At 48.3% G+C, this 20,172-nt stretch overlaps 1 protein-coding gene across 1 annotated transcript in view; it reads left to right on the top strand.

Annotated features, from left to right (window-relative positions):
• Window positions 1-20,172, top strand: part of fam20cb (FAM20C golgi associated secretory pathway kinase b) — a 132,117-nt gene that overhangs the window by 38,869 nt on the left and 73,076 nt on the right. Inside the window, exon 3 of the mRNA XM_070900758.1 lies at window positions 9,586-9,664. Within this exon, the coding sequence (XP_070756859.1) occupies window positions 9,586-9,664 (79 nt within the window). The remainder of the gene's footprint in view (window positions 1-9,585; window positions 9,665-20,172) is intronic.

Raw genomic sequence — 20,172 nt, 5'->3', positions numbered from 1 at the left:
TTTGATCCCTTTAGCCGTAAAGGCCATATCCAACTCCCTCTTGAATATATCCAAAGTACTTATTTAGTACCTCAGCCATACCCTCTGCCTCCATGTGTAGGTCTCCTTTTTGGTCCCTAATTGGCCCCACCCCTCCTCATACTATCCATTTACTATTTATATGCCTCTAGAAAACTTTTGGATTACTTTTTACGTTGGCTGCCATTCTATTCTCATACCCTCACTTTGCCCCTCTTATTATCGTTTTCACTTTCCCTCTGAACTTTCAGATGTATTCAAGACCTAGCTCTGTCAAGCCCGTGTGGTGGCTGGTGTGCAACGGCCACCACATGTTAAAAAAATCCATGCACAGGCATCTTCCACCCTTCAACATGTAGTTTGGGATCTGGAATATCAGGTCCTTCATTGAAACACCTGTGAACTCATCCCTTTTTGGTGTGGAAGCAAGTCATTCTCACCTTGAGGGACTGCCTATGATGATGATGATGATTCTTGACCTGACATCTGTTTCACCATATTCTCTATCTGTTTTGTCACTGAGGGAGCCCTGGCCTTGGTTGCCCTGCCTTTCCCCGTAGTGGGAATGTACCTCGGCTGTACCTGAACCATCTCCTCTTTAAAGGCAGCCCATTGATCCATTACAGTTTTGCCTGCCAATCTTTGATTCCAGCTTACCCAGGCCAGATCTGTTCTCATCCCAGTTCAGTATTTTTACTTTAGATTGCTCCCTGTCCTTTTCCATAGCTGATCTGAACCTTATGATACTGTGATCATTGTTACTTTATAGATATTAAGGGAAACTGATAGAGCAGATAGAGAGAAACTATGCTTGGGGAGTGTAGGAGTAGGGGACATAGTCTAAAGGTTAGAGGGTAGACCTTTTGGAATAATGTTAGGAAATACTTCTACATACAAAAGGTAGTAGAATTTTGGAACTCTTCCGTAAACAGCAATTGGCACGAGATCAATTGTTAATTTTAAATCTGAGTTTGATAGCTTTTTGTTAACCAAAGGTATGAAGGTATATATCGCCAAAGGCGGGTATGCGGAGTTTGATCATTATGGTGGAACAGGCTTGAGGGGCTGAATGGCCTCCTCCTGTTCCTATGTTCCTATCAGGTACCGTGGGGGCCGTTGCACGGCGGGAACATTTGCTTCAGCAGTAATTCCAACATATAGACAAAAGCGAGTTTCACTTCACCGGCAAAATGGGGAATGAGAAGAAATTTTGAGGCAAAGTTGTTCTTGGAGGAGTGAGTGACTTTTTACGAGTGGGACAAGTGAGAAGAGGGCCTGTAATGTGAGAGAGTGATGTGCGTTTGCTGAGGGAGTCAGACAGGGCTACGTTCAGTGAATGCGCACAGCGCTCTGTGTGACCACAACACTCACCCTTCATGGCTCTCGTACCTCATGCCGTGGAGCTAGCGCGATAAGGAAACACAGGGGTGAATGGTGCAGCATGTGAGGCTTGTGTTTAATCTGAGTCCTCTCTGAAACCCGGCCAGTGTGTCATCAGCGCAAGTTAAACATCACAGGCAACAGTATTGATCTGTGTATCGGCAGCAAAATACCCCAAACATTGACCCTTCAACCCCTTCATCAGATGACACATCAGAAACTTTGTACAGCAATGGCCTGGCCATTGACCCCCCCCAGGGCTGGCTGCCAGGCAAACCTTTATTTAAAAAGGAAGCACCTTGACCTATGCAACTGATGGCCCTGTAAATCATCGGCTTTCCAACCCCTTTCATTTACAATTCCTCCCAAACCCCCTTCTCCACTGCCCTCAGCAACACTTGTGCAAAGGAGCAGGCAGGCGATTCGGATGTACACAAGCAGGGATTTGCATGGGGCCACCCACGCTCCAGGATTGCCCTGGATTCTCCAGGAATTAATCAGGACACTGCTGATAGCAACACAGGATAAACATCTCAGGGGACATTGCTTTTGAACACTCCTGCTCATTAGTTATAAAAATATCAGATCCGGGGTAAAAAGTCTGTTTGACTGACAGTCCTGAATCATCCAATCGGGTAATGAAGAGTCTGTTTGCTTTCCGATTGGTGTAGGAAGGCGGGGCTTCTCAAGGATGGACGTGAAGGGCAACCAATGGCAGGAGTGTGTGGGTGGGGTGGTCAGAGGTGGGAGGTCATGTGATTAAACTTCCAGGAATAGGACGTGGTATTTGCAACACCTAAAGCTCTGATTGGGTCCTCTTGAACACAAATCCGATTGCTGATTGGTCCCCTTGGGGGATACGTTACACCCAGCAGTTTCTCTGGAATGTGTAATTAGAACTACGCTGCCGACGTAATCAGTGACTTTGCAAAGTGTAATTCGAGCCATTCTGACTGCTGACTCCAGACAGGAGAGAGCTCACTTGGAACAGACAGGGCTCACTCTCACGGGTCAAGACCTTCTGCCACCCCCCCCAAACAAGTTCCTGCCCTCAACCTCCCCCCCAGTGCCTGACCTTTCCCCCATCCCAACTTCCTGACCTACTATTCCTCCACCCCGCCTCCCCTCCCCCCACCCATCCTCATGCCATCATAGAGGGGGCATTGTGTGTGGGTCACGGATTGTTAACAGGTTTATTGGGTATGAAGTGAATAGTGACCGTGTCGTGACTTCTCGATTTCATCCAGTCCAATGATGTCACATGTCATAAACACACACACACACACACGCGCGCGCACCGAGCTTTCTGAGAAATCACCCAGGTGTCGGGGAGGACAGGGAGTATGTGGTGTGGGTGTAAAGGGGTATGGGGTAAAGGGGTCGGAATAACGTGATCCGTCTTACCACCTGGATCACGTTCTCGCTCTCAACCCCCCCTCTAGATCCAGATCACATTCTTCCTCCATCCCCTCTGTGTTCTTTACCCCCTTACCCCTCCCCCTCCCTGACCGAGTTCCTAACCTCCTCTCTCTGCCCCTGTCCCCTCTCTCTGCCCCAGTCTCTCTCTCTCTCTCTCTCTCTGTCCCAGTCTCTCTCTCTCTCTCTCTGCCCCAGTCTATCTCTCTCTCTGTCGCAGTCTCTCTCTCTCTCTGCCCCAGTCTCTCTTTCTCTCTCTCTCTCTCTCTTTGTCCCAGTCTCTCTCTCTCTCTGCCCCAGTCTCTCTCTCTCTCTGCCGCGGTCTCTCTCTCTCTGCCCTAGTCTCTCTCTCTCTCTCTGTCCCAGTCTCTCTCTCTCTCTCTCTGCCCCAGTCTCTCTCTCTCTGCCGCAGTCTCTCTCTCTCTCTGCCCCAGTCTCTCTTTCTCTCTCTTTCTTTCTCTCTCTCTGCCCTAGTCTCTCTCTCTCGCTGCCCCAGTCTCTCTCTCTCTCTCTCTCTCCCAGTCTCTCTTTCTCTCTCTCTCTCTCTGCCCCCAGTCTCTCTCTCTGCCCCAGTCTCTCTCTCTCTCTCTGCCCCCAGTCTCTCTCTCTGCCCCAGTCTCAGTCTCCCCTCTCTCTCTCAGAAGGCAGTGAAAATGTTTGTGTCGATAATCACAGCGATATTCGACTCAAAAGTCCTGGCGCTAACGCAAAAGCCCCAGTGGCAGCACCAGGCTGGACCAGCAGTGTGGTTCGCCCCCCACGCCCGGCTTCCTCATATACCGTACAGCGCACCGCAACCGCATCCAGCGCGCAGGCGCAAAGAGGGGCAGGCCCACAGTACACGTGCACAGAACGACACAAAAATGTTCGTGCACATAATTACTCCACCAGGAATATGTCTGACCAGAGTTGGCAATGCTACACTTAGATCACATGAGGTATTTCATGAGTGCAGCTGCCCATTGGACGTATTGTACACAGCCCAGTCACTGCCCGCAAAATATCCCGGGGGTGGGTGGTGCTGGCCTGGCCCAGCACATCCCACAGGATTTCCCTCTGGACTTATGCCAGCCTCCCAAACAATCCAGACCCTTAGGGGTTTAGTTTGATCCTGAGATTGAATACCTTGAAACGAGTTGCTGGCAGCAAAGATGTAAAGGCAATAGGAGCAGGCATCGGCTCGGATAGAGCGACAGTCACTGAGAATGGGACAGCATGAGTACCATATCACCTCCTTCAGCCCTACAACCACAACCCCACCCTGGATTCACCGCTACCCTCAGTATCTTCCTCACCTCTCCCCCACCCCCACTTCATCTCACCATTGGTGGCCATGCCTTCACAGCCTAAGTCCCACTCTCTGGTATTCCTCCTCCTCCCCTCAAACCCTTCGTTCTTCTCCATCTCCCTCTCCTCCCTCAAGGCCGCTCCTGTGACCGTGATTCTGCTCACCCCTCCTCATCTCTCCCAACGTTTCTCCATACATCTCGGGACATTTCTTCACATTAAACTGACTACATACAACAACAACTTGCATTTCAATGGCGCCTTTAACATAGTAAGCCATCCCAAGGTACTTCACAGGAGTATTACATGAGGCGATACGCGGGCAGGTGACCAAAAGCTTGGTCAAAGAGGTAGGTTTTAAGGAGCCTCTTAAAGGAGGAGAGAGAGATGGAGAGAGGGAGAGGGTTAGGGAGGGAGTTCCAGTGCTTAGAGCCCAGGCTTATTTTGTTGTTAAATTTGAAGAAGACGACAAACTAGATTGTCCATTTTTGTTACGATGGAGTCACGCGCACAAGTGTTGCGATTCTCCACTTCCTCACCATTTCCCTCATCGCCCCTTCTTCATGTATGAACAGGAGGAGGCCATTCAGCCCTTCGAGCCTGGTCTGTACCTTGAATCCATCTATCCACCTTGGCTCTGTAACCCTTACTACCCTTACCTAACAAAAGGCGATCAATCTGAGGTTTGACATTTTCAGTTCACTCCCCAGAATCAACAGTTTTTTGGGGGAGAGAGTTCCAGATTCCCACTGCCATTTGTGTGAAGAAATGCTCCCTAACATCACCCCTGAAAGGCCTAGCTCTAATTTTAAGATTATATAAGAACATAAGAATTAGGAGCAGGAGTTTGCCATTCGGCCCCTCGAGCCTGCTCTGCCATTCAATGGGATCATGGCTGATCTCCTACCTCAACTCACCTTTCCTGCACTATCCCCATATCTCTTCATTCCCTAAATATCCAAAAATCTATCGCTCTCTGTCTTGAATATACTCAAAGACTGAGCCTCCACAGCCCCCTGGGCTAGAGAATTCCAAAGATTCACCACCCTCTGAGTGAAGAAATTTCTCCTCATCTCAGTCCTAAATGGCCAACCCCTTATTCTGAGACTGTGAACCCTGGTTCTAGACTCCCCAGCCCGGGGAAATATCCACCCTGCATATACTCTGTCAAGCCCTGTAAGGATTTTGTATGTTTTACAAGATGAAGATTAATTGCTCACAAACACAAGAGAGAGGAAGGGCAGGGAAGAGCAGAAGAAAGGAAGACAATGGTGACAGGAGAGGAGCATCCATTCCATTTTCCTTTCACACTAGGAAGCTCTCAAGGCCTCCATTAATTTCAATGTGATTCATGTGGGTGCTATAGGTCAAACAGTAAAATGCAGGAAAAAGTGGTGAATGATTTATGCAGGGAAAATGAATGTCACCCGAGGCGGCCTCTCCTTGTTATACAGGCCTGCTGCAGGGGTCAGCAATAGTGCAGCTGTGATACTCTCAACAACCACAACTTGTATTTATATAGCGCCTTTATCCTGGTATAACGTCCCAAGGCGCTTCACAGGAGTATCAGCAAACAACATTTGACACCTAGCCACATAAGGAGATAAATGGGTCGATGACAAAAAGCTCAATCAAAGACGTAGGTTTTAAGAAGCAACTTAAAGGAAGAGAGAAGGATTGAGAAGCACAGAGGTTTAAGGAGGGAGCTTGGGGCCTAGGCAGCTGAAGGCCAATAGTGCAATGAGAAAAGTCAGGGATAACCAAGGGACCAGAATTGGAGGAAGGAAAGACTTGCATTTATATAGCACCTTTCACAACCACCAAACATCTTAAAGCACTTTACAGCCAATGAAGTACTTTTGGAGTGTAGTCATTGTTGTAATGTGGGAAACACAGCAGCCAACTTGTGCACAGCAAGCTCCCACAAACAGCAATATGATAATGACCAGATAATCTGTTTTTGCTAGATCGATTTTATTAGGACAAATATTGGCCAGGACATCAGGGATAGCTCTCCTGCTCTTCTTCGAAATAGTACCATGGGATCTTTTACATCCACCTGAGAGAGCAGAGGAGGCCCTGGTTTAATGTCTCATCCAAAAGACAGCACCTCCAACAGTGCAGCACTCTCTCAGCATTGCATTTGGAGTGTGAGCCTAGACATTTTTATGCTCAACTTCCAGGAGTGGGACTTGAACTCACAACTTTCTGACTCAGAAGCAAGTGTGCTATCCACTGAGCCACAGCTGACACACAAGGACTGTAGAGATCTTGGAGGGTTTTAAGGCTGGAGGATGTTACAGAGCTAACCAACCAAAAAACTTACGACACTTGCAATGGTCATTCAGCACATCATCATAGGCAGTCCCTCGGAATCAAGGAAGACTTGCTTCCAGTCCAATACGAGAACTACAGTCCCTGTCAAGGGTGGGACAGACAGTCGTTGAGGGAAAGAGTGGGTGGGACAGGTTTACCACACGCTCTTTCCGCTGGCTGCGCTTGGTTTCTGCATGCTCTCGGCGATGAGACTCGAGGTGCTCAGCGCCCTCCCGGATGCACTTCCTCCACATAGGGCGGTCTTTGGCCAGGGACTCCCAGGTGTCAGTGGGGATGTTGCACTTTATCAGGGAGGCTTTGAGGGTGACCCTGTAACGTTTCCTCTGCCTACCTATGGCTTGTTTGCCATGAAGGAGTTCCAAGTAGAGCGCTTGCTTTGGGAGTCTCGGGTCTGGCATGCGAATGATGTGGCCTGCCCAACGGAGCTGGTCGAGTGTGGTCAGTGCTTCAATGCTGGGGATGTTGGCCTGGTCGAGGACGCTAATGTTGGTGCGTCTGTCTTCCCAGGGGATTTGTAGGATCTTGCAGAGGCATCGTTGGTGGTATTTCTCCAGCGACTTGAGGTGTCTACTGTACATGGTCCATGCCTCTGAGCCATACAGGAGGGCAGGATTTACTACAGCCCTGTAGACCATGAGCTTGGTGGCAGATTTGAGAGCTTGGTCTTCGAACACTCTTTTCCTCAGGAGGCCGAAGACTACACTGGCGCACTGGAGGCGGTGTTTAATTTCGTCATCAATGTCTGCTCTTGTTGATAAGAGTCTCCCGAGGTATGGGAAATGGTCCACGTTGTCCAGGGCTGCGCGTGGATCTTGATGACTGGGGGGCAGTGCTGTGCAGCGAGGACAGGCTAGTGGAGGACCTTTGTCTTACGGATGTTTAGCGTAAAGCCCATGCTTTCCTATGCCTCAGTAAATACGTCGACTATGTCCTGGAGTTCAGCCTCTGCGTGTGCGCAGATGCAGGCGTCATCCGCGTACTGTAGCTCGACGACAGAGGTTGGGGTGATCTTGGACCTGGCCTGGGGACGACGAAGGTTCAACAGGTTCCCACTGGTTCTGTAGTTTAGTTCCACTCCAGCGGGGAGTGTGTTGACTGTGAGGTGGAGCATGGCAGCGAGGAAGATTGAGAAGAAGGTTGGGGCGATGACACAGCCCTGTTTGACCCCGGTCCAGATGTGGATTGGGTCTGTGATGGATCCGTTGGTAAGGATCACGGCCTGCATGTCATCGTGGAGCAGGCGGAGGATGGTAATGAACATTTGGGCGCATCCAAAACGGAGGAGGACGCTCCATAGACCCTCGCGGTTGACAGTGTCAAAGGTCTTTGTAAGGTCGAAGAAGGCCATGTATAAGGGCTGGCGCTGCTCCCTGCATTTTTCCTGCAGCTGTTGCACTGCAAAAATCCTGTCCATTGTGCCCCATAGGGGACGAAATCCGCACTGTGACTTCGGGAGGAACTCTTCGGCCACAGGGAGAAGACGGTTGAGGAGGACTCTAGCGACAACTTTCCCAATGGCTGATAACAGGTAGGTTCCTCTGTAGTTGCCGCAGTCGGACTTGTCCCCTTTTTTAAAGAGGGTCACGATTACTGCATCTCTGAGATCTCCCGGCATGCTTTCCTCCCTCCAGATAAGAGAGATGAGGTCGTGTATCCGCGCCAGCAGTGCCTCTCCGCCATACTTCAGTGCCTCAGCAAGGATTCCATCCGCTCCTGTCGCCTTGTTGTTCTTGAGCTGTTTTATGGCTTTTTCTACCTCGTGCAGTGTTGAGGTTTTGCTGAGGTGGTGGGGGGTAGCATGCTGCGGGATGGAGTCGAGAACACTCGAGTCAAAGGCCGAGTCTCGATTGAGGAGATCTTCGAAGTGCTCCTTCAAGTGGGTCCTGACTGCCTCGGTGTCCTTGAGTGTTTCCCCGTTCTTGGCCAGCAGTGGGGTGGGGCCTTGGGTGTTTGGACCGTAGGTGGCCTTGACTGCGATGAAGAATCCTCACACATCATGGCTGTCGGCCAGCTGCTGTATCTCCTGTGCTTTCTCCATCCACCACCTGTTCTTTAGGTCCCGGATTATTTGTTGGACCTCAGCCTGAGCCGTCTGTAATGCAGCTTTGCTGCTCCCGAGTTGGGTTGTTGTTTAAGGCTCAGAAATGCCCTTCACTTGCGATCTATTAGTTCTTAGATCTTCTGATCATTCTCATCAAACCAGTCCTGGTGTTTCCTGGTTGGGTGACGTGCACATCCTTGCAAAATCTGGCTCGGATGATGATATAGTCGAGCAGGTGCCAGTGTTTGGAGCGAGGGTATTGCCATGATGCCTTGTATTTGTCCCTCTGGCGGAACAGGGTGTTGGTGATGAGGAGTTCATGTTCAAGGCATTTTGTTAGACCCTAAGGTGTAAAGAGGAGAGCTAAGGATCAGATAATCGAATACATTTCCCTGTGGTAGAGCGAAGGACGTATTTCTGTTATATATTAGCGCCTACTAACTGATTGCCTTTTGTTCTCCATTCCCTTCAGTCCAGTGCAGGCCGCATCCCTGCATTCGCCCATTCATGTACAACAAATAGAGCCTCACTTGTGTTCTGACCCAGTCAGTGACAAAGAATTATTATATTAGAATGTAATGGTAAAGCACTAACTGTGTGACAGAGTGCCTGAGGGCATGAACACTCACCCATACAGGCCTGTTCTACAAGATGCCTCAATTCTGGCTTGTTCCCACCCAAAGAGTGCAAGAATCTCCATTAGCTTCAGTATTAACGGTTTAGGGCTGGGATCCACTGAGGGTAGTTGGGGCTCTCTCCCCAAACGTGGATTTTGGCTCAATCCAAATGTTCAGGGCTGAGATTGCGAGATTTTTGTTTGGTAAGTGTATCACGGGATGTAGAGCAGAGGGTGGTGAATGAGGTACAGATCAGCTATGGATGGTGGGACAGGCTCGAGGGGCTGAATGACCGACTCCTGCTCCTATGTGGTTAGCAAAAGAAAAAGTGTGGCAAAATGTTGATGAGGCAAGTGCCCATTTAAAGATGTTATGTGTTATAATCTGCGAGTGAAAGTGTGAATCCCTCACATTTTGAAATAATAGGTGCATTTTGATTAACATACACATTGCATATTCATTAATTATCCACTTGTGTCTTCCTCACAGCGATGAAATCTGGAGGCACACAGCTAAAACTCATCCTGACTTTCCAAAACTATGGCCAGGCTCTCTTTAAACCGATGAAGTGAGTACATTTCGCAACTATCCTCTTCATTTAAGTTCGTGGCGAATATATAAATTAGCAGTAAATGTATTCCTTTGATGTCACTGGACAATCTGATCAATTCTTTCACTCATTACCTCAAGCAAGACATTGCAGGTTCTATGAGTTTTGGTTTATTTGAACAGTTTGCTTCTTAACAACAGTAACATCATTTATACAGAGCTTTTAACATATTAAAACGCCCCAAGGTGCTTCACAGCAGCGATTATCGAACAATATTTGACACTGAGCCACATAAGGAGATATTAGGACAGGCGACCAAAAGCTTGATCAAAGAGGGAGGTTTTAAGGAGTGTCTTAAAGGAGGAGAGAGAGGTGGAGAGGTTTAGGGAGCAAAGCAATGCCTCCAGCTGACCCCTCCTGAAGTCAGGGATGCCAGAGACGATGAGGCTATTTGGGAGCTGGCAATGAACTGGGGACACTGGGGCAGGTGGGATGATCTGGCCTGCAGAAGGACAAGGGATCCCACCGGAGGGTAACCAGGTGTCAAGGCTAGGGAAGTAACCAGGCTTTAATTGCTCAAGTGATTGAGAGTATAGAAAATTAAGGAGTGATCTAGATGAAATTATAAAAGATTAAGGGGTGATTAACTAATTGAGGTGTTTAAGATGAGTAAAATAGTGGATAGAATGATAGAGAGAAACTATTTCCTCTGGTAGGGGAGTCCATAACAAGGTGGCATTACCTTAAAATTAGAGCCAGGCCGTTCAGGGGTGATGTCAGGAAGCATTTCTTCACACAAAGGGCAGTGGGAATCTGGAACTCTCTCTCCCCAAAAAGTTGTTGAGGCCGGGGGGTAATTGAAAACTTCCAAACTAAATTTTTGCCAGGCAAGGATATAAAGGAATATGGAACCAAGGCGGGTAGATGGAGTTTAACTACAGATCAACTCTGATCTGATTGAATGGCAGAACAGGCTTGAGGGGCTGAATGACCTCCTCCAGTTCCTATGTTACTAACACACCCGAATATTGAGAGATACCTTTTGAATAAAAATATGGTACTGTCTCCCTTCCTGCCGGCCAATATTGAGACAGGATCGTGGCATAACTCCGGGTTCAGGTTCCCTCACATTATTGGTCCCTTCATATAAAGAAACAGACTGCAAGAAGATTACAAGAAAAGAATCTGTTGAGGAAACTCTATTGGAATATCGCTCAGGTCCTTAAAGTAAAAATGTAAAGTGTGGAATGAGATGGGGGCATTCATCGAATGAATTTCCATCTTTCCATTATTCATTGTTAACGGTGGCTCAGTAGGTAGCACTCTCGCCTCTGAATCAGAGGTTGTGGGTTCAAATCCCACTCCAGGGACTTGAGCATATAAATCCAGGCTGACACTCCCAGTGCAGTGCTGAGGGAGCGCTGCACTGTCGGAGGTGCCATCTTTCAGATGAGACGTTAAACCGAGGCCCAGTCTGCTCTCAGGTGGGTGGAAACGATCCCATGGCATTATTTCGAAGAAGAGCAGGGGAGTTATCCCTGGTGTCCTGGCCAATATTTATCCCTCAATCAACATAACAAAAACAGATTATCTGGTCATTATCACGTTGCTGTTTGTGGGAGCTTGCTGTGCGCAAATTGGCTGCCGCGTTTCCTACATTACAACAGGGACTACACTGCAAAAGTACTTAATTGGCTGTAAAGCACTTTGGGACATCTGGTGTTTGTGAAAGGTGCTATATAAATGCAAGTCTTTCTTTCCATTGTTGAGTGTACAAAGGATTGGGAGAGGCAGACAGCACCAGAGTAAGAAATAGTACGTTTTAGTTGGGGTCAGACTAAGAGAGCGTACGAGAGAAGGTCTAAGCTCGGTTTACAGTGCACATGTGAATGCACGAAGTGTGGTAAATAAGGTTGCTGAGCTGTGGCGCAAATAGCCACATGGGAATATGATGTCATGGTGATAACAGAGACCTGGCTCAACAAAGGGCAGGATTGGGTATTAAATATTCCTGGATATAGGGTGTTCAGGAAAGATAGGAAAGGAAAGAAAGAAAGTGGGTGGCAGTATTGGTTAAAGAGAATGTTATAGTGCTGGAGAGAGAGGGGAGTTGAAATTCGGTATCGCCCCGTTCGGGGGCGGTAACTGAGGCGAGGCGGGACTTTCTGCACCCAGCATGTAAGTTCCGCCCCAGCTGCGAAATTGGGGTTACCGTCACTGAGAGGAAGTGGAGCGTAATGTCAGCCCCTCCAGCCCCTGTCGGGGCGGGACCAGGACGGTAAATGTGCGAATGTTGCAGCGCTGTGCGGAGTGCCACGTAGCACTGCCCCGAGCACAGGGCCCTCCCCTTCCGCTAAAGGGCAAGGGTCACATCGAGCTCTGCAGTGGGGCGAGGGGCCTCTACTCGATCCCGGGGATGCAGGGTCCGTAGCCGCAGCCCGGCACATAAGTGAAGTGCCAGACTGTACCATCGCAGCACGGATCTCGCGGAATACAGCACGAAAGGCCGGGGGAAAAACCAGCGCCGCGCACCTCCCCATTAATGTTCGCCCTGCCAGCGGAGAGCGGCCCGGTTCACGACCCGTGAGGCTGGCGCTGACATCACCCGTGGCGGCCTCATGGGGCGCTTCCCAGTTTCTGATGCGGGGAGAAAACGGGTCGCCACGCATGCAATGCTGTGATTATCGTCGGTTCAGGGGCCTGGGGTACTACCAGTTTGTTCCTCCGCTGACCCCAGGAAATTTCACAGCAGCCAGTAACACCCCCACTCCACCCCCACGCCGGGCGAGAAATCGTTTGTGCCCCATTAGCACCCCTGGGAGGTGCAAATCTCTCCCCTAGGATGTCCTGGAGGGGTCAAGGACAGAATCTATTTGGTTAGAGTTAAGAAACAACAGAGATGACATTACACTGCTAGGCATATTCTATAGGCCACCAACTGGTGGGAGGGATATAGAGGAGCACATTTTCAGGGAAATTACAGAGAGGTGCAAGAACTATAGAGTAGTGATAATGGGGGACGTCAACTATCTGAATATAGACTGGGATAGTAATAGTGTAAAGGGCAGAGAGGGGGAAGAATTTCTGAAGTGTGTTCAGGAGAATTTCTTTGATCAGTACATTTCCGGCCCGACCAGGAAGGAGGCATTGCTGGGTCTGGTTCTGGGGAATGAGGTGGGTCAAAGAGCAAGTGTCAGAGGGGAACATTTAGGGAACAGTGATCATAGTATCATAAGGTTTAGATTAGCATGGACATGGAGCAATCTAGAGTAAAAATACTGAATTGAAGGCAGGCCAATTTCAGTGGGTTGAGAACAGATCTGGCCCGGGTAAATTGGAAGCAAAGATTGGCATGCAAAACTGTATTGGAACAATGGGCTGCCTTTAAAGAAGAGACGGTTCGGGGACAGTCGAGGTACATTCCCACGAGGGGGAAAGGTAGGGCAACCAAAGTCAGAACTCCCTGGATATCGAAAGAGATAGAGAGTGAGATGAGGCAGAAAAAGGGGGCGTATGACAGATGTCAGGTTGAGAAGGTCAGGTGAGAACCAGGCTGAATATAGAAAGTTCAGAGAGGAAGAGAAAAAGGAAATAAGAGGGGCAAAGAGAATATGAGAATAGATTGTCAGCTAACATAAAAGGGAATCCAAAAGTCTCCTATCGGCATATAAATGGTAAAAGGGCAGTAAGAGGTGGATGGGGCCGATTAGGGACCAAAATGGAGACCTACACATGGGGGCAGAGGGTATGGCTGAGGTACTAAGTGAGTACTTTGCTTCTGTCTTCACCAAGGAAGAAGATGCTGCCAAAGTCATAGTGAAGGAGGAGGTAGTTGAGATACTGGATGGGATAGAAATTGAGAAGGAGGAAGTACTAGAAAGGCTGGCTGTACTTAAAGCAGATAAGTCACCAGGACCAGATGGGATGCATCCTAGGATGCTGAGGGAAGTAAAGGAGGAAATCGTGGAGGTACTGGCCAATCCTCCTTAGATACGGGGCTGATGCCAGAGGACTGGAGAATTGCAAATATTATACCCTTGTTCAAAAAAGAGTCTAAGGATAAACCCAGCAACTACAGGCCAGTCAGTTTAACCTCGGTAGTGGGGTAGCTTTTAGAAACGATAATGCGGGACAAAATTAACAGTCACTTGGACAAGTGTGGATTAATTAAGGAAAGCCAGCACGGATTTGTTAAAGGCAAATTGTGTTTAACTAACTTGATTGAGTTTTCTGATGAGGTAACAGAGAGGGTTGATGAGGGCAATGCAATTGATGTGGTGTACATGGATTTCCAAAAGGCGTTTGATAAAGTGCCACATAATAGGCTTGCCAGCAAAATTGAAGTCCATAGAATAAAAGCGACAGTGGCAACCTGGATTCAGAATTGGCTCAGTGACAGGAAACAGAGAGTAGTGGTGAACGGTTGTTTCTCGAACTGGAGGAAGGTATACAGTGGGTGTTCCCCAGGGGTGGTACTGGGACCACTGCTTTTCTTGATATATATTAATGACTTAGACTTGGGTGTACAGGACACAATTTCAAAATCTGTAGATGTCACAAAACACGACAGGCTGGTGGAATGGGCGGACATGTGGCAGATGGAATTTAACGCAAAAAAGTGCGAAGTGATACATTTTGGTAGGAAGAATGAGGAGAGAATAATAAACAATCTCCTAGTAAAAGATCCTCTCAGAATGAGTGATCACAGTATGGTTGAATTTGTAATACAGATTGAGGGTGAGGAAGTTGTGTCTCAAACGAGCGTACTATGCTTAAACAAAGGGGTCTATAGTGGGATGAGGGCAGAGTTGGCTAAAGTAGACTGGGAACACAGACTAAATGGTGGCACAATTGAGGAACAGTGGAGGATTTTTAAGGAGCTCTTTCACAGTGCTCAACATAAATATATTCCAGTCAAAAAGAAGGGCGGTAAGAGAAGGGATAACCAAGGAAATAAAGGAGAGTATCAAATTAAAAACCAATGCATAAAAGGTGGCCAAGGTTAGTGGGAAACTAGAAAATTGGGAAAATTTTAAACGACAGCAAAGAATGACTAAGAAAGCAATAAAGAAAGGAAAGATAGATTACGAAAGTAAACTTGCGCAAAACATAAAAACAGATAATAAAAGCTTTTACCGATATATAAAACGGAAGAGAGTGACTAAAGTAAATGTTGGTCCCTTAGAAGATGAGAAGGGGGATTTAATAATGGGAAATGTGGAAATGGTTGAGACCTTAAACAATTATTTTGCTTCGGTCTTCACAGTGGAAGACACAAAAACCATGCCAAAAATTGCTGGTCACGGGAATGTGGGAAGGGAGGACCTTGAGACAATCACTATCACTAGGGAGGTAGTGCTGGACAGGCTAATGGGACTCAAGGTAGACAAGTCCCCTGGTCCTGATGAAATGCATCCCAGGGTATTAAAAGAGATGGCAGAAGTTATAGCAGATGCATTTGTTATAATCTACCAAAATTCTCTGGACTCTGGGGAGGTACCAGCGGATTGGAAAGCAGCTAATGTAATGCCTCTGTTTAAAAAAGGGGGCAGACAAAAGGCAAGTAACTATAGGCTGGTTAGTTTAACATCTTTAGTCGGGAAAATGCTTGAAGCTATCATTAAGGAAGAAATAACGGTTCATCTAGATAGGAATAGTGCAATCAAGCAGACGCAACATGGATTCATGAAGGGGAAATCATGTTTAACTAATTTACTGGAATTCTTTGAGGATATAACGAGCATGGTGGATAAAGGTGTACCGATGGATATGGTGTATTTAGATTTCCAAAAGGCATTCGATAAGGTGCCACACAAAAGGTTACTGCAGAATATAAAGGTACGCGGTGTCAGAGGAAATGTATTAGCATGGATCGAGAATTGGCTGGCTAACAGAAAGCAGAGAGTCGGGATAAATGGGTCCTTTCGGGTTGGAAATCGGTGGTTAGTAGTGTGCCACAGGGATCGGTGCTGGGACCACACTGTTTACAATATACATGGATGAACTGGAAGAGGGGACAGAGTGTAGTGTAACAAAGTTTGCAGATGACACAAAGATTAGTGGGAAAGCGGGTTGTGTAGAGGACACAGAAAGGCTGCAAAGAGATTTAGATAGGTTAAGCGAATGGGCTAAGGTTTGGCAGATGGAATACAATGTCGGAAAATGTGAGGTCATCCACCTTGGAAAAAAAAACAGTAAAAGGGAATATTATTTGAATGGGGAGAAATTACAACATGCTGCGGTGCAGAGGGACCTGGGGGTCCTTGTGCATGAATCCCAAAAAGTTAGTTTGCCAGTGCAGCAGGTAATCAGGAAGGTGAGTGGAATGTTGGCCTTCATTGCGAGAGGGATGGAGTACAAAAGCAGGGAGGTCCTGCTGCAACTGTATAGGGTATTGGTGAGGCCGCACCTGGAGTACTGCGTGCAGTTTTGGTCACCTTACTTAAGGAAGGATATACTAGCTTTGGAGGGGGTACAGAGACGATTCACTCGGCTGATTGTAGACTGGGTCTTTACTCCTTGGAGTTCAGAAGGATGAGGGGAGATCTTATAGAAACATTTAAAATAATGAAAGGGATAGACAAGTTAGAGGGGAGACTAGAACTAGGGGGCACAGCCTCAAAATACAGGGGAGCCAATTTAAAACCAAGTTGAGAAAGAATTTCTTCTCCCAGAGGGTTGTGAATCTGTGGAATTCTCTGCCCAAGGAAGCAGTTGAGGCTAGCTCATTGAATGTATTCAAATCACAGATAGATAGCTTTTTAACCAATAAGGGAATTAAGGGTTATGGGGAGCGGGCGGGTAAGTGGAGCTGAGTCCACGGCCAGATCAGCCATGATCTTGTTGAATGGCGGAGCAGGCTCGAGGGGCTAGATGGCCTACTCCTGTTCATAATTCTTATGTTCTTATGTAAGTTCTAAACTAAAGGGTATAATCCTAAAGCGGGTACATGAACAGAGAGACCTGGGGCGGGGGGTGTTTATGTGCACAAATCGTTAAAGGTGGCAGGGCAGGTTGAGAAAGCGGTTAAAAAAGCTTCTTCTTCTTAAGCAGTCCCTCGGAGTCAAGGATGACTTAAAAAAAAGCTTACAGGATCCTGGGCTTCATAAATAGAGGCATAGAGTACAAAAGCAAGGAAGTTATGATGAACCTGTATAAAACACTGGTTCGGCCTCAACTGGAGTATTGTATCCAATTCTGGGCCCCGCACTTTAGGAAGGATGTGAAGGCCTTAGAGAGGGGGCAGAAAGGATTTACGAGAATGGTTCCAGGGATGAGGGACTTCAGTTATGTGGATAGACCGGAGAAGCTGGGGTTGTTCTCCTTGGAGCAGAGAAGGTTGAGAGGTGTTCAAAATCATGAGGGGTCTGTACGGAGTAGATCGAGAGAAACTGTTCCCATTGGCGGAAGGGTCGAGAACCAGAGGACACACATTTAAGGCGATTGGCAGAAGAACCAAAGGCGACATAAGGAGAAACGTTTTTACGCAACGAGTGGCTAGGATCGGGAATGCGCTGCCTGAAAGGGTGGTGGAGGCAGACTCAATCGCAGCTTTCAAAAGGGAGTTGGATAAGTACCTGAAGAAAAAAAATTGCAGGGCTCCGGGGAAAGGGCGGGGGGAGTGGGGCCAGCTGAGGTGCTCTTGCAGAGAGCCGGCACGGGCTCAATGGGCCGAATGGCCTCCTTCTGTGCTGTAACCGTTCTATGATTCTCTGAGTGTTAGATGCCTCTGATTGAGTCCTTCTGGCAATTACGGGAGCTAGTCGAGGGGAGTCATGGCCAAAAGCTCGATCTTCTCCCAGCTGCCACGGATTCCTCCCATCCACCCACTGCTACAATCGCTCTGCCCCCTCCCTAGTGTCCGTCCTGCTCTACCGAGTGCTACCGAGCAGGGCAATCAGCCGGGGTCCTGGGTTCACCTCTCTCACCATCATTTCAACACAGGGTGGGCAAGGGGGCAGACAGCCAACGTCTGTGTTAGTGACAGAGGTGAGGGGATGTGTAGGGGCCAGATTATGGAGGGTGGGGGGAATCAGTGTAAGGTCCCACGCCCTGCATTTTCCTCAATACATCAGTTTTGGGCCACCCAAAAATGGGCAGATGCCTGGAGAAAATCCACACCCTAATAATGGTCCAGTCTTATGTCTGACTCACCATGCCAATTCCCCAGGGATATCGATTCACCTTCTTTAAGTTACATAATCGCCTGATCATATATATGTGTGTGTGTGTGTGAAGTTCTCTCTCCTCCTTTCCTGTATTTTCTATTACAAGGGGAGGAAGGCCCTTCATCCTATCCTAGGTCATTCATCAAGGCTTACATAAGAACATAAGAACATAAGAACATAAGAAATAGGAGCAGGAGTCGGCCATTTGACCTCTCGAGCCTGCTCCGCCATTCAATAAGATCATGGCTGATCTGATCATGGGCTCAGCTCCACTTCCCTGCCCGCTCCCCATAACCTTTACTCCCTTATCATTCAAAAATCTGTCTATCTCCACCTTAAATATATTCAATGACCCAGCCTCCACAGCTCTCTGGGATAGAGAATTCCACAGATTTACAACCCTCTGAGAGAAGAAATTCCTCCTCATCTGTTTTAAATGGGCGGCCCCTTATTCAGAGACTATGTCCCCTAGTTTTAGTTTCCCCTATGAGTGGAAATATCCTCTCTGCATCACGCTTGTCACGCCCCCTCATTATCTTATATGTTTCAGTAAGATCACCTCTCATTCTTCTGAACTCCAATGTGTATCAGCCCAACCTATCCTCATAAGTCATATCCTCATCTCTGGAATCAACCTAGTGAACCTTCTCTGAACAGCCTCCAATGTAAGTATATCCTTCCTTAAATGCGGAGACCAAAACTGCACGCAGTACTCCAGGTGTGGCCTCACCAATGCCCTGTACAGTTGTAGCAGGACTTCTCTGCTTTTATACTCTATCCCCCTTGCAATAAAGGCCAACATTCCATTGGCCTTCCTGATTACTTGTTTCCCTCCATCACAGCACCCAACCAAGGCTCAGTTGATTGCAGGGATTACGGCTCCATTCCACACTTTGTGTGAAGAGGACTGTCCTGGCCTTTCAACAATTTAAACTTATGCCCATGTCTTTCTGCCACAATTTCACTTGAAGTGGTATTTAAGATTTACCTCCTTCTGTTCTGTCGCTCCCCTCTGTGAGGTCCCTTCTCAGTTGCCGTCCCTTCAAAACTAAAAAGCTCCCACTTTCTCCAGTCCTTCCTCCTAACACCACAGTTTCTTGCCTCAGCTCAGCTCCGCTCCACTCCAACTACAGTGTTTGAATGCTGCTCTTCTTTCTCAGTGGCCAGAACTGGGTAGCATGCTCAAATGGATGTCTAACCAGAGCACTTTACCGAGTGTCAGTGGGTAGCACTCTCTCGTGTCAGAAGGTTGTGGGTTCAAGTCCCATACCAGAAACTTGAGCACAAAGTCTAGGCTGACACTCCAGTGCAGTGCGGAGGGAGCGCTGCACTGTCGGAGGTGCTGTATTTCGGATGAGACGTTAAACCGAAGCCCCATCTGCTCTCTCAGGTGGATGTAAAAGATCCCACGGCACTATATTAAAGAAGAGCAGGGGAGTTATCCCTGGTACCCTGACCAATATTTATCCCTCCACCCTCTCAGAGGTGGCAATGGAGCGGAGAGAAATCACCAACCGGGGGCAGACGGATGGACTGACCCGTCCTAAATTGCCCCCGGGCCGGGATGCGGTGGGAACGGGTTTCCGCGCTGCCCGTGATCCCACCCCGTCGGGCACACGCCGATCCCACACTGACCGGCAGCGACCCCTCTCCGACCCGGTGGGAAATTGCCCCGCATGAGCAGCGCCACCGGTCGGTGCCCCCCGACAGCTTTCCCTGGCGGGAATCTGTGTGTGGCTGGACGGAACGTCCGCCCTTAAAGGGGAGGGCGCACTGCTGTGTACGCCATTTTATTTTAATTATCGGGCCGACTTCGAGGTCGGCCCGACAATGGCGGCCTCTTGGGTGCTAGGCCGCTGGCCTGGCTGAAACCCTCCCCGGTGGCCCAGTGGGCCAAACTAGAATATATGGAGAGCTCGCAGTGGCCCTCCCCTTTAACTGACGGGACGAGACATGGTGACGTCAGCAGCGTGACGCTGGTGAGTCGGAGCAGTGGCCGACCTGACAGAACGGCACTCCTGCCCCGCTGCAAAAAAAATGCTTAAAGTGCTCAATATCAGTCGCATCTCCGCCCCATGGATTTGGAGAAAAACATTAAAAATCGGTAAGTGCTCCCGTTTGGGGTGGAGGCCAATTTCGATCCCTGTATCTTGTCATTATCACATTGTGGGACCTTGCTGTATACATATTGGCTGCCGCATTTCCTGTATTACTTAACTTCAAAAAGTACTTCATTGGCTGTACAGCACTTTGGGGCTTCTTGAGGTTGTGAAAGGCGCTATATAAATGCAAGTCTTTGTTCCTCGAATATCCCATAGTCTTGCATAATTAATTCATTCTCACCTTCTGCAGTGACAC

Source organism: Pristiophorus japonicus, chromosome 15 (genome assembly GCF_044704955.1).
Source record: "Pristiophorus japonicus isolate sPriJap1 chromosome 15, sPriJap1.hap1, whole genome shotgun sequence".
Taxonomy (NCBI): domain Eukaryota; kingdom Metazoa; phylum Chordata; class Chondrichthyes; family Pristiophoridae; genus Pristiophorus; species Pristiophorus japonicus.
Note: the sequence above shows the minus strand (reverse complement) of the source record. Positions and strands in the feature narration are given on the sequence as shown.